Below are 15,374 nucleotides of genomic sequence, written 5' to 3'. Positions count from 1 at the left end.
GGTGAGAGAGTCCCAAAGTACTAAATCAAGTAGTTCATCCATTTCAATGTGGAACTCCTACCATTGCTACCTGAGCCTGGACACCCTGAAATCACATTTTTTTTCTGGGAAACACTCCCTTTCAGGCATCCAGAATGCACTCTTTTCTTTCTTAAATGATAATGTCTCAATCGTCTGAGCAATCTTATCTATAGAAGGGTGAGAATTTTAGTTTAAAAATTATAACTATGAAATCTTTTAACCTATAAAGGCATATGGGTGCTGACAAATGGGAAAAAGTATCTTGGACAAGGATGAGATATATAGAGAGAGAAGAAATATGCCAAAATATTCAACTATTCATTTTCTTTTTCAAAACAAGGATATTGAGGCTGATCAAGGATGAAAACTTTAATTAAAGCTCCATAGCTAAGAATAATCCAGCTTGTAACAATTTGACACTTCAAGCATTGATATAAAAAGAAAATTACCCAAGATTATGCATAGAAAATGAAAACTTAATATTATTAAAATGGAGGAAAAAGTACAGCTATAAGGTGAATTAGATTTCCACAAGATCAGACAAAACAGATACATAGAAAGAACATGAAAGTAAAAATAAATATAAAATGCAACTTTGGCCCCGAGATACAACCAATTTATGATGAATGGAGTTAAAATTTATAAAGAAGACACGATCACACCCCACAATTTTTAAAGCACACTAGTTAAGTGACTTAAAAGTGTAAAATCCAGCATCAAGACCAAGGCTTTGTAAAAATGGACTTTGGTTTTAGTTTTACTAGCCAAAGTTACCAATGCCTCCAATTGGTGTGACCCTAGTCTTCTAATGGTCCACGATACAATGCATAATACTGATCTCCTTCACCTATATCTATTTACATTAATAATTGATGATGACCAAAAAATGAACCTTCTATTTTACTTCTGGTACACAACAGCAAACTCCTAAATTTCTCAATAACCATCGTGATATGCAAATACCAACAACAGAAAGTTGCAGTGATTTGAGGTAGACAATGCTACGACAGAAAGAAATAATTATGAATGTGTAATCCTTATATATATTATGAATAAAAATGTTTCTATATTTCATCAAGATATGTTCCCAACCTGCAGATAAAGAGTAACATTGAAACTAAAAACAGACCCAAAGCAAACATAGGTAAAGGTCTTCCACAAATTTCATGACAGATACTACCTTCCAATGTGATAACAAACAAATTTTGACACTTACAAATGACATTACACTGAAAACCAAAACAATTGATTTGAGGATATTATTCCCACCATCTTTAGATTTAGCCATCTTGTTCTAGATTAAAATCATATTAAAACCAGTATTGTCCTGTCTACCAAACCCATGCCTTTACACTTTAATACATAGATCATGACCGCAGCATCATACTCACCCTCTTCTCAGAATTTTCAACCACTATTTTCAACCACTTAGTCTGCCAGCCTTCATTGCAGAAATTGCATCACAGTCCTAAATATTATAATCAAAATGTAATGTTTTGTAAAATCTAAAAAATGAATTTAAAATGTTACAAAAATAAACTACCCATAAAAACATCATTAGATATTTATAATATATTAATTTATTAAATATTGACACCATAATATAATATTCTACGAATTGTTGACTCTTCCATTGACTCAATGTTTCGTATCTGACAGAACACAGGTGTGAAAGATATTTTGAGAAAATTGAAAGGCTTTTCAAAAACAAAATGGTAAAAACAAAGGGACTGAGAGTTGCAGAGAAGTCCTTCATCATTGCCCGTGCCTACTTTTCTAACAAGGCATGTGATACCTGTCTGCTTTATCAGGGAAAAGAGAAAAGTTAAAACAATTTATAGGAAGTTCATAAATATCCTGAATCTTTGCAGAGGAAAACGTGTTCAACATTTCAATCCAACTCACTATGTGTACTATGTACATTCTACACCATGATTACATTCCTTCAAGAATCCATACTCACTGTTAAAATATTTAATTCAATAAATAAATTATTAATCAGCAAATAAATGTGTAAATCTTTACATTCTATAACTGAGATTGAAAATGCTAGCACTGATCACTCACTCACCCAACAAAACTTGATGACTTGAAAATGCTTTACCCGAATTTTCATTTCGAAACAGCCTCATATTCAAGACCTTTCGGCATCTGTTAAAATATCAATTGTACTTTAGAAAAGAAAAATCACAGAAGAATCCATTAAGTATTCTATTTATGCTAGAAAGTACAAATATTATTGAAGGAAATATTTTTTATAAATGTTGACAGTATAAAAGATTATTGAGATTTTATTATGTCTAGCTGATGAAGTATGAAATCAATACACTTGATATAAACGTTGAAGAGTGATAATGATGATTAATGGAAAGATATTATAGGAATAAAACTATAAAAGGACAGACATGGTTTCCGTTGATAAGAAAGTGTATAATAGGGTGCCTAGGGAATTATCGTGGGATACGGAAAAGAAAAAAGTTCATTAGTCATATTGTATATATTCAAGCAATCAAATATTGTAAGAATGGTATAAAGCTACACACCATAATATTCTGCCAATTGTTGACTCTTCCATTGACTCAATGTTTCGTATCTGACATAACACGGCTGTGAAAGATATTTTGAGAAAATTGAAAGGCTTTTCCAATTTGTGTAGATTTGTGGTAGAAATATATATTTTCCTTCCTAATAGAATATATGGAAGTTGCTTACAAACAAAGGGATCTGAGAGTTGCAGAGAAAATTGAAACCCTTCATCATTGGCCATGTCTGCTTCTCTAACAAAGCATGATGTGTTTCTCAGCTTCAGAGGGGAAGACACACGTGACAACTTCATTAGTCACCTTTATGCAGCGCTGCAAAGGAAGAACATTGAAGCGTATATTGATTACAGATTAAACAGGGGCGAAGAAATTTCACCTGCACTCCTCTCTGCAATAGAAGAATCAAAGATTTATGTCATCGTTTTCTCCCAAGACTATGCATCTTCCACTTGGTGCTTGAATGAACTCACTAAGATACTTGATTGCAAGAAGAGATTTGGAAGGGATGTCATACCTGTTTTCTACAAGGTGGATCCATCAAATATTAGGAAGCAGGAAGAAAGATACAAAGAAGCATTCGATGAGCATGAGCAGCACTTTAAGCACGACATGGACAAAGTGCAAGGATGGAAGGATGCTCTCACCGAAGCGGCTGGACTTTCAGGCTGGGATTCAAAAGTCACCAGGTCATTATATTTATTAGATAATCAGGATCTCTTTTCATTTACTAAAATTGTGTTCATCTCACCATAAATCAAGTGCTTCTTTTTTCATTTCTCTTATTCGGTCATGGATCTGAACCATATCACATGTTATAGCTTAACTTTGTACCTACAAATCTGCTCCCTATTATCAGAAGTCACAAACGGATACTGTAGAATTTTTCTTTAGTTTACTTTAGCTTTTGTGCTTGAATACTTATACTTTATTTTCCAAATCATCTGCCAGGCCAGAACACACACTTGTTGAAGAAATTGTGGAAGATATTTTGAGAAAATTGAATCGTTATTCCACCAGTTATGATCAAGGAATCATCGGCATTCAAAAACATATTGAAGGAATTCAGTCCTTGTTGCATCCTGAGTCACCGGATGTTCGGATCATAGGAATTTGTGGCATGGGAGGAATAGGAAAAACTACAATTTGTAATCAAATATATCACAAATTGGCATTGCAGTTTGATTCCAGCAGCCTTGTTTTAGACGTTCAAGAAAAAATACAAAGAGATGGAATAGACAGTATCAGAAGAAAATATCAGTCTGAGCTTCTAAAGGAAAAGAAATCCTCTTATTTACCATATTACAATGAAAGGCTCAAACGGACAAAGGTTCTCCTCATTCTTGATGATGTTATCGATTCAGCTCAACTTAAAAAATTAATAGGTGGGAGTGATAGTTTTGGGCAGGGCAGTAGAATCATTATGACCAGTAGAGATAGACAAGTGCTTAAGAATGCTGTTGCTGATGATATCTACGAAGTTAAGGAGTTGAATTTTTATGATTCTCTGAAACTTTTTAGTTTACATGCTTTTAAACAAAAGTCTTCAGAAGAGTTTGCTTACATGGACCTGTCAGTAAAGGTGTTGAGATATGCAAAAGGGATTCCATTAGCTCTCCAGATTTTGGGGTCATTGCTTTATGGCAGAACAAGAGAAGCATGGGAGAGTCAGTTGCAAAAGTTGGAAAAGGGCCAACATGTTGATATTTTAAATGTATTAAAATTAAGTTATGATGGGCTGGAGGAGGAGGAGAAGAATATATTTCTTGACATAGCTTGCTTTTTCAGAGGACACGAGGAGATTGTGGTAGCAGAAACACTTGCTGACTGTGGTTTCTCTTCTAAGATTGGAATGGATATTCTCAAAGATAGGGGCCTAATATTTGTCTTTGATGGTAGAATAGTGATGCATGATCTAATACAAGAAATGGGTCAAGAAATTGTTCGTAAAGAGTGTCCTCAGCATCCTGGAAAACGCAGCCGATTGTTGAAAGCTGAGGAAATTTGTGAGGTTTTAAGAAAGAACAAGGTATATTCTGTTGTTACTTTGTGAAAAGCTGCAAACTACTGATTTGTCACTGAACATCCTGAAATGCAACATTTCATGTTTTTTTTTCTTCTAATTACATTGATTTACTTTCAGGGGTCAGATGCAATAGAGTGTATATTACTAGATACGAGCGAGGTAGTAAAAGAAGTTGTAGTACATGCACAAAGTTTCGAAAAGATGGACAATCTTAGGATGCTTATGCTCTACACTTATTACAAACCAAATGTGTCTCTTGAATCATCTCTTGTAGGTCTGCCGGACACTCTAAAGATTCTTTATTGGAAGAATTTCCCTCAAAGATTTTGGCCTCCAAACTTTTGCCCACAAAATCTAGTGACTCTCGAAATGCCAGGCAGCCATCTTGAACAACTCTGGGAAGGAGATCAGGTTTTTGAAGCTATCTATGTTCCTTTGTGTTCTAAACTTTCAAAGATAAAAGTGAATTATAAAAGCATGTTTTGTGTATTATACATCTACAGGTTTTCATTTGCAATTCCTTTGTGCCTTCTCTACATTATTCGATTAATTAAGTAATTTTTTATTATAACTTAAACTTCAATATAATATACATCAAATTATAAAATATGGAAAGATGGACTTATTTTAACTAAGGTTTAATTTGAACTCTCAGAAAACACCATTTTATTTTGTGAGTTTATACATGCATAATATAAAGTATTTCGACATTGTCATCAATTATAAATTACTATCATAAGTTTCTCAATACATAATAAGTTTAGGTTCAAATTATTAGGATGTAATTTTAGGTAGGGAACAAAAATACGTTAAATTTTGTGAATTTTTATAATAACTACAAAATTTATAGACATCATAATTTTGTTAGTTCATTGTGATTTTTTTAACAAAAGTTTTTATGTAAAATAAAAACTCAGTAGATGATGTAACTAACAGTTTACTGAAGAAAAATAGATAAAATTCCATAGACTTTATTTTAGTTTTTATTTGTTACCTGATTCATTTACTTTTTTGTGGCAGAATTTACCCAAGTTGAAAAGGCTCAACATGTTTGGATCTGTGAAACTTACTAGAATACCAGACCTTTCTGTGTCACCAAATATTGAAGAAATAATTCTGAGTTATTGTGAAAAGTTGATTAAAGTTGACTCTTCGATATTCCTCAGCAAGCTCAGTTATTTATATTTAAATGATTGTTCTAATCTCGAAAATGTAAATATTCCGAGCAACATTTTATCCACATCACCAGGATGTATTACTCTTTACGGTTGTGGGAAGCTTAATATGTTTTCAACCAGTCAACCCAGATTCCCTCAACGTCAACGTCCAACTTCCTCAATATTCCCTTTTGTGAAACTGGACCGTCAACGTCCAACTTTTTTTTCAAGAGTCCCAACTGAGGGACCGCCATTTTCTCTATCATGCTTCACTAATTTCCGAACATCCAGTGAAATTTTCTCAATTAGTTTTGACAGATATAACGAAGAAGAAGTGGGTAATAATACTATATACTCACAATGTGAAGTGTCGACAATACTCGAAGGTGTACCCTCAAACTTTCAAAATCTCAAGAGGCTCTGTCACTTAGATCTCTCTCACTGTTCTTCCCTTACAATCTTTCCATTTGACCTTTCTGATATGAAGTTCCTAAAGCAACTTTGTCTCCGTGGTTGCTCAAAATTGAAAAATTTACCCGAGATTCAGGACACGTTGGAAGATCTAGCGGTGCTCATCTTAGACGACACAGCCATACAGGGACTTCCTTCATCCTTGTGCCGTTTGGTAGGGCTTGAAGAACTGAGTTTGCGCAGTTGCTTCAATCTTCAGATTATTCCATCTTCCATTGGAACCCTCACCAGACTATGCAAGTTATACCTTACCCACTGTAATTCACTTCAAACTTTTCCAAGCACCATTTTCAATTTGAAGTTGAGGAACCTTGATTTGTGTGGTTGCTCAAGCCTGAGTACCTTCCCAGATATCAGGGAGCCGGCACATACTTTTGCTCACGTTAACTTAACATCTACGGCTGTTAAAGAACTGCCTTCCTCATTTGGCAATTTGGTTAATCTTCGATCCCTGGAGCTCCGCAAATGCACTGATCTGGAGTCACTTCCAAACTCCATTGTTAATCTCAAGCTTCTCTCTAAACTTGATTGTTCGGGGTGTACAAGATTAACAGAAATCCCTAGAGACATCGGTTGCTTGACGTCATTAATGGAACTGTCACTGCGTGATAGCGAAATAGTGAACCTTCCTGAGAGCATTGCTCATCTTTCAAGCTTGAAATCGCTTGATTTAAGCAACTGCAAAAAGCTTGAATGCATCCCACAGATTCCACCATTTCTAAAACAACTCGTGGCATTGGATTGCCCATCCATTAGAAGAGTGATGTCAAATTCTCTTGTTCGAAACTTGTCAAATTCCAAAGAGGGTGTCTTCAAATTTCATTTCACCAATGCTCAACAACTGGATTCAGGTGGTCGTGCTAACATTGAGGAGGATGCCAAGCTTAGGATGACCGACGATACATATAGGTCTGTGTTCTTCTGTTTTCCAGGGAGTGCAGTTCCTCGTTGGTTCCAATTTCGTGGCAGGGGAGATTCAGTAACTATAAATGAAGATTTAAGTTTTTTAAGCGATGATAGGCTCACTGGTTTCGCTTTGTGTGTGGTTTTTGAAGTGTTAGATACGAATGCTGTTAAAGGTAGATATGGTTCTTTTCGTTACAACCTAACATTTGAATCTGATGATGATGGCACACAGATCATTCCAAATAATGATGCGTTAAACAGCTATTTCGAATGGAATGGTGAAAACAGAGGTGTTGAACAAGATCACACATTCGTGTGGAAATTTAACTTGGAATCCCTAAGGGCAAGTGGCATGAGCCTTAGGCTGTGTGATGCTCGCAGCTTCACTTTTGAGATCAGTCCGTATGATCCCTTTCTGCGGCCAAATCGGCCAAATTACAAATCAGTTGTGGGAGAGTTGAAATCAGTTATGACAATAAAAGAATGCGGCATATGCCCTCTTTATACGAAAAAGAAAGATGATAAATATGGTGGTGCTGTTGACTATTCTGCATCAGAAAATGACATTGAAGCAATGTTGCACACTCTTCCTCAGGAGAAACAGGGGAAGATAGGAAAGGGAACGCCGAAAGCTACCGAGTCAGCTAGTCTCTTCCTCTTCTGCTAATTAGTCTTTCATTTGTGAGGATCTAAACTGCCATATCGTCAATACTTCTAAATTACAAGTTTCAATACGTTGAAATTTTATTATGAATATCTCATTTTTAATTTATTTTGTTTTATTTACATTTTCAATGGCATTTTAGGAGTGGGTTCGTTTAATTGTTGACAAAGATTTCTAAGTTGTTGTTAGATATTTTTGATGTTTCTTTTCAGCATGAGATGGGTTGCTCTGTTGTCCCATAGTTGCATTTTCTTGAAACTCTTCATATATAGTTTCATTAACTTCTATTGGGTTGTATTTGCAGTGAAGGCATAATGAAATCCCTAGGAGCTGCATTTGAAAGGGTAATTGATAAATCCTCTTCATACTTTTTCTCCATTCTCTTGATATTGAATATCATATCATTGTATTAGGTTTGTCCATGGAGCTGTAAAACCAGAAAATTCTCAGCTTGTTTCATGTGAGTGATGACTCATAAATTGTTAATTCTTTATAATTGTAGTTTGACAGTAAAGTTGAAGACAGCTTATAATTGTTTGAAGGAGTATAGGTTTAAAGACTCCTATCTTATCTTATGTTATGTTATGTTATTAAGAGAGGGTGTTTATTAATTATCATGGGATTTCAGTAGCTTTTAGGAGCTTTTCTAAGTTTCTGATTTCTCTAAAAGCATAATTTATGCATAATATAATTGATATTTTAAAGAAATATATATAACTATTATTGTCAAAATTTATATCAATCACTTCACCTTAATATTAATCAAACCTTAGCTTAAAAGATTTTATGAAATTTAGTTAGATTTATAATTTACTTTTTAATACAGAACTTTTAATATTTATAATTTTTATTGCCTATGTTAAGGATGTTGTATTGTGCTTGTACGACATAAAGATTATATATATAAAAGATATTTTTTTTTCTCAGTGCTGTACAAAATATTTAATAATAAAAATTTAAAATAAATAAAAGTTATGAGTATTTAAAATCCTAAATAAATATATGTCCCAAAAAATTTAATGTCATTCTTAAATAAGAATCCAAATTAACTAAATTTATATGTTTTTTAAAAGTTATAAATAAATTATTTATTTTTCCGGCGATGTGCTTCTTGCGGCGATGCCAGACCACCTGATCTTCCGTTATCTAACACGGCGATGACACCAACCTGGCGTCAATCGATTATGTACACTGCAGAACGCCACTTCCATAAACGGCGACCATGTACACTGCAGAACGCCACTTCCACAAACGACGACTATTGATAATTAAATGGAAACTTAACATGAGCTATACAATAAATTACTAATTTAAAAAAGGTATTTATAAATTTTTATTAATGACAATTAAATTCTTAAAAACTTTGTCTAACTTTTTAAGATTTTCAAAATCCTAAATAAATACAAATTCTTATGATTTTTAAACCAAAATTTGATTCAAAATTCTAAATATATTCATATCCTAAAATATTTAATGTCATTCTTGAATAAAAATCTAAAATTAATAAAATTTCTAAGTTTTTTCAAAATCATAAATAAATACAAATCCTAAATATTTTTATTTCCTACTTAAATAAAAATCTAAAAAAAATATATCCATTTTTACTTCCACAAACGGCGACTATGTACAGTGCAGAACGCCACTTCCACAAACGGCGACCATGTACACTGCAGAACGCCACTTTTACCATGTTTACCTTCTTCATTTTCTTCGTAAAAAATTTTGGTAACTAATTCATAGTATTTTTTTAAAACCATAAACTAAATCACAAAAAAAAATAATGACAAATTTATTGGCTTTGATTTTCATTTCACATGATTTTATGAACAAAATATAAATTATAATGTTGAAAAATTAATGAATAAAATGATATAATATTGATAATTAAATAGAAACTTAACATGAGCTATACAATAAATTACTAATTTAAAAAAGGTATTTATATATTTTTATTAATGGCAATTGAATTATTAAAAACTTTGTCTTTCTTTCTAAGATTTTCAAAATCCTAAATAAATAAAATTTCTTATGATTTTTAAACCAAAATTTGATTCAAAATTCTAAATATATCCATATCCTAAAATATTTAATGTCATTCTTGAATAAAAATCTAAAATTAATAAAATTTCTAAGTTTTTCAAAATCATAAATAAATACAAATCCTAAATATTTTTATTTCCTACTTAAATAAAAATCTAAAAAAAATATATCCATTTTTACTTCCACAAACGGCGACTATGTACACTGCAGAACGCCGCTTGCACAAACGGCGACCATGTACACTGCAGAACGCCACTCTTACAAACGGCGACAATGTACATTGCAGAACGTCACTTCCACAAACGGCGATTATGTACACTGCAGAACGCCACTTTTACAATGTTTACCTTCTTTATTTTTTCGTAAAAATTTTTGGTAACTAATTCATAGTATTTTTTTAAACCATAAATTAAATAACAAAAAAAAATAATGACAAATTTATTGGCTTTGATTTTCATTTCACATTATTTTATGAACAAAATATAAATTATAATATTGAAAAATTAATGAATAAAATGATATAATATTGATAATTAAATGGAAACTTAACATGAACTATATAATAAATTACTAATTTAAAAAAGGTATTTATATATTTTTATTAATGGCAATTGAATTCTTAAAAACTTTGTCTTTCTTTCTAAGATTTTCAAAATCCTAAATAAATAAAAATTCTTATGATTTTTAAACCAAAATTTGATTCAAAATTCTAAATATATCCATATCCTAAAATAATTAATGTCATTCTTGAATAAAAATCTAAAATTAATAAAATTTCTAAGTTTTTCAAAATCATAAATAAATACATATCCTAAATATTTTTATTTCCTACTTAAATAAAAATCTAAAAAATATATATCCATTTTTACTTCCACAAACGGCGACTATGTACACTGCAGAACGCCATTTCCACAAACGGCGACCATGTACACTGCAGAACGCCACTTTTACCATGTTTACCTTCTTCATTTTTTTTGTAAAAATTTTTGGTAACTAATTCATAGTATTTTTTTTAAACCATAAATTAAGTCACAAAAAAAAATAATGACAAATTTATTGGCTTTGATTTTTATTTCACATGATTTTATGAACAAAATATAAATTATAATATTGAAAAATTAATGAATAAAATGATATAATATTGATAATTAAATGGAAACTTAACATGAGCTATACAATAAATTACTAATTTAAAAAAGGTATTTATATATTTTTATTAATGGCAATTGAATTCTTAAAAACTTTGTCTTTCTTTCTAAGATTTTCAAAATCCTAAATAAATAAAAATTCTTATGATTTTTAAACCAAAATTTGATTCAAAATTCTAAATATATCCATATCCTAAAATATTTAATGTCATTCTTGAATAAAAATATAAAATTAATAAAATTTCTAAGTTTTTCAAAATCATAAATAAATACAAATCCTAAATATTTTTATTTCCTACTTAAATAAAAATCTAAAAAAAATATATCCATTTTTACTTCCACAAACGGGGACTATGTACACTGCAGAACGCCGCTTGCACAAACGGCGACCATGTACACTGTAGAACGCCACTTCCACAAACGGCGACCATGTACACTGCAGAACGCCACTCTTACAAATGGCGACTATGTACACTGCAGAACGCCACTTTTACAATGTTTACCTTCTTTATTTTCTTCGTAAAAATTTTTGGTAACTAATTCATAGTATTTTTTTTAAACCATAAATTAAATAACAAAAAAAAAATAATGACAAATTTATTGGCTTTGATTTTCATTTCACATGATTTTATGAACAAAATATAAATTATAATATTGAAAAATTAATGAATAAAATGATATAATATTGATAATTAAATGGAAACTTAACATGAGCTATACAATAAATTACTAATTTAAAAAAGTTATTTATATATTTTTATTAATGACAATTGAATTCTTAAAAACTTTGTCTTTCTTTCTAAGATTTTCAAAATCCTAAATAAATAAAAAATCTTATGATTTTTAAACCAAAATTTGATTCAAAATTCTAAATATATCCATATCCTAAAATATTTAATGTCATTCTTGAATAAAAATCTAAAATTAATAAAATTTCTAAGTTTTTCAAAATCATTAATAAATACATATCCTAAATATTTTTATTTCCTACTTAAATAAAAATCTAAAAAAAATATATCGATTTTTACTTCCACAAACGGTGACTATGTACACTGCAGAACGCCGCTTGCACAAACGGCGACCATGTACACTGCAGAACGCAACTTCCACAAACGACGACCATGTACACTGCAGAACGCCACTTCCACAAATGGCGACCATGTACATTGCAGAACGTCACTTCCACAAACGGCGACTATGTACACTGCAGAACGCCACTTCCACAAATGACGACTATGTACACTTCAAAACGCATTTTTTAAACCATAAATTAAATCACAAAAAAAAAATAATGACAAATTTATTGTCTTTGATTTTCATTTAACATGATTTTATGAACAAAATATAAATTATAATATTGAAAAATTAATTAATAAAATGATATAATATTGATAATTAAATGGAAACTTAACATGAGCTATACAATAAATGTAACAGGGAGAAATGTAACAAGGACATTGTTAATAACAGTTCATTTGTAAGTTATGCTTTCCTCTACCATGTCTGTAATATGAAATATTTCTTCACTACTAATTTGTTTAAATGCTCATTTTTTGGACAAGGAATTGTATGATCAAGATGGAAAAAAATTGTATAGAGGTTCTGCTACAGGAATGTTGTAGAGGTGAACTAGAATGTTGGAAGACTAAGGTTTTGGACTGAAGAGTGTTGAAATTTAATAATTTGACAGAGTGCCTCATGTATTTGATGTATAATGTGAATGCATTAGATTTCAACATGTATAATGCATTAGACATTTCATTATTAATGTGAAGGAATCAATACAGTGCCTTACACCAGTCCACATTTTGATACTGTTCTTTTCATTTTATAGTTTTCTTTTACTGTTTTCTTTATGGTATTTTTACTTCTAATGATTTGTAATATGCACCCTCATAAATAAATAACTTTTTTAGTGGTTAAATATCCATTCACCTTTATGCAGTATCTAAATAAAATAAACAAAATCTAATTAAAGAGTATGGTGCATATGTGAACATATATGTGCATATTATTATTATAACATTTTTCTTCCAATGATATAGTAATAATAGTAAAAAAGTATAAAAAATTATTAATATAGTAATAATACTTTATAAATAATTATACATGTATTTGTTAATATATATATATATATATATATATATATATATATGTTTTTTTTATATATTTATATTTATGTGTATATAAATATTTATTCAATAATTCAATAATTATCTACATATAAATCTTTATATATATATATATATATATATATTATATTATATATATATATTATATATATTATATATTATAAATTAATACTAATCAATGTATTAATATATTATATATTATATTATGAGTTTATTTTATATATAACTTATACTTATATATATTATTATATTAAAATTTAAAAATGCCAAATATATGAAATATAATTATAATATTAATTAATTTTTAAATGCATTGAGGGAGCTCAACGTCTCACATTTTACATATTAATATGCTATTTATTATATATCCATAATCCTATTTCAATATTTGTGCGGTAAGTCTTTTCATATTCTTCTGGTCATTTCTTCCTTTCATTTACTAGGAAGACATTGATGGCAACTACTGACAATTATAATATTAATTAATATTTTAATATATTAATATTTACAAATCTAAAAATATGAAATGAAATGAAATATTATATTAATATTAATTAATTTCGAAATGTTTAGAATGAAACGTCAGAATGGATGGTGGCAAATTGAAAAACCCAAAAGTCTCACGTATTGGATATTAATATGTTATTTATAGGTGTGGTTTCTGAGATTATTGTATACACATAATCCTCTTTCATTGTTTGTGTTATAAGTCCTTTCATATTTCATATTCTTCTCTTGATTTCTTCCTTTCATTTACGATGAAGATGATAACAACAACTGCTAAGAAAATTGTCGGACTGGATACCAAAGGCATGTTCTGGACAATGAGTGTTAAGGGTGATGTATGTGTTTTCTTGGTTATGTTATTATATTTGATTTTCCAAACTTCAATGATTTGCTTGCAGTTTTTATTTTGATTTTTAAATAACAGTATGGTATTGTGGATCGCACTTTTGCTATTGAATTTCAAAATGAACTTGATGACCACTAGCTGCTGGCAGATAATAACGGGAACACCCATGTTGTGATGTACAACATGGATTTGCTGAATCCTGAAATAACCTATGCATGGGGGAACTTACGTCATTTTTATGATCTTAAAGGAGAACATCGCGTATATTTCCGATACGTTGGTGATAACTGCTTTCATATTAATGTTTACATGAATGTTTTTTATTTTTTATTTTTTATTTATTATGTTTATATTTATTACACTCTTTATTGATGGTTTTCTTTGTGCTATTTGTTCTGACCATAAAATGTCATATACATAAAATAACTGTTTTATGATTTCACTTTTATTTATTTTTTAGATTTCACTTACAACATTAATTTTTTATTTTACTTTTATAATATAGTTTAAATCTTAAGTTATTTTTTATATCAATAGAAACATCAAAAGCAATCAATTTTTTATAAGAAAATCAAAAAAGAAATCATTTTTATGTTGCAACGAACACACAAACAACAATATGAAAAACAATAGAAGAAACAAACCGAAAAAGAGATGAAAAGAATCGACATAAATGATAAAAGTAAGAAACTTTAATAAAAAAACCCCAAAAAATATCATAAAAAAGTCAAAAATATAATATAAAATATTATTAATATAATAATAATAATACTTCGTCAATCTACCTAATAATTATATCTGGTTGATGTTGGACTACACAACCACTCTTGAGGCTTCAATTATGACAACCCCAAAGGGATTGAAACTACTGCAGGTTAGGTGTGAATGTTATTACACTTTAATACATAGATCATGACCGCAGCATCATACTCACCCTCTTCTCAGAATTTTCAACCACTATTTTCAACCACTTAGTCTGCCAGCCTTCATTGCAGAAATTGCATCACAGTCCTAAATATTATAATCAAAATGTAATGTTTTGTAAAATCTAAAAATTTAATTTAAAATGTTACAGAAATAAGCTACCCACAAAAAACAATAGATATTTATAATATATTAATTTATAAATAGACAGTGGGTGTAAAATTTATTAAGAAACATATTGATATTAATATATTGTTATTTGTAGTAATGTTATTCCTGTTATTCTTACACTATCTTTATTCATTTAGTCATATTAACCTAGTTTTCTGTTTACTGGTTATTTTCTAAAATATATTAAATAAATACGATTCTTTATTTGTAAAAGGTATGAAAAAAAAGAATTAAAAATAAATAAATTGAGTAAAAGTATTAAAGAAACTACTCGTATTAATGCTGTATAAAGCTACACACCATAATACTGTGCGAATCGTT

General features: G+C 29.9%; 1 protein-coding gene across 2 annotated transcripts; it reads left to right on the top strand.

Annotated features, from left to right (window-relative positions):
• The first annotated feature begins 2,477 nt into the window (after positions 1 to 2,477).
• Positions 2,478 to 8,396, top strand: LOC150029261 (TMV resistance protein N-like). 2 transcript variants are annotated; one of them, XR_016518953.1, is made up of 6 exons: positions 2,478 to 3,250; positions 3,513 to 4,590; positions 4,705 to 4,998; positions 5,608 to 7,802; positions 8,090 to 8,129; positions 8,199 to 8,396. XR_016518953.1 is itself a non-coding variant. In XM_090299284.1 (5 exons), the coding sequence occupies exons 1-4, from the start codon at positions 2,787 to 2,789 to the stop codon at positions 7,786 to 7,788; spliced, it is 4,017 nt and encodes a 1,338-aa protein (XP_090155410.1). In that variant the 5' UTR covers positions 2,484 to 2,786; the 3' UTR covers positions 7,789 to 7,802; positions 8,090 to 8,396. The 2 variants fall into 2 exon arrangements, 1 of the variants encoding a protein (XP_090155410.1); XM_090299284.1 differs by having other exon boundaries at positions 2,484 to 3,250; positions 8,090 to 8,396.
• Positions 8,397 to 15,374: the final 6,978 nt, after the last annotated feature.

This window comes from Phaseolus vulgaris, chromosome 2 (assembly GCF_051622355.1).
Source record: "Phaseolus vulgaris cultivar YP4 chromosome 2, ASM5162235v1, whole genome shotgun sequence".
Taxonomy (NCBI): domain Eukaryota; kingdom Viridiplantae; phylum Streptophyta; class Magnoliopsida; order Fabales; family Fabaceae; genus Phaseolus; species Phaseolus vulgaris.
The sequence above is the reverse complement of the archived record's forward strand: the minus strand, read 5'-3'. Positions and strand labels throughout refer to the sequence as shown.

Excerpts from the sequence above, each read along its gene's own strand:
- LOC150029261 (XM_090299284.1), top strand. The coding sequence starts at position 2,787 with ATGTCTGCTTCTCTAACAAAGCATGATGTGTTTCTCAGCTTCAGAGGG. Across the intron at positions 3,251-3,512 it reads TGGGATTCAAAAGTCACCAG|GCCAGAACACACACTTGTTG; the intron begins GTCATTATATTT and ends ATCATCTGCCAG. Across the intron at positions 4,999-5,607 it reads AACTCTGGGAAGGAGATCAG|AATTTACCCAAGTTGAAAAG; the intron begins GTTTTTGAAGCT and ends TTTTTGTGGCAG.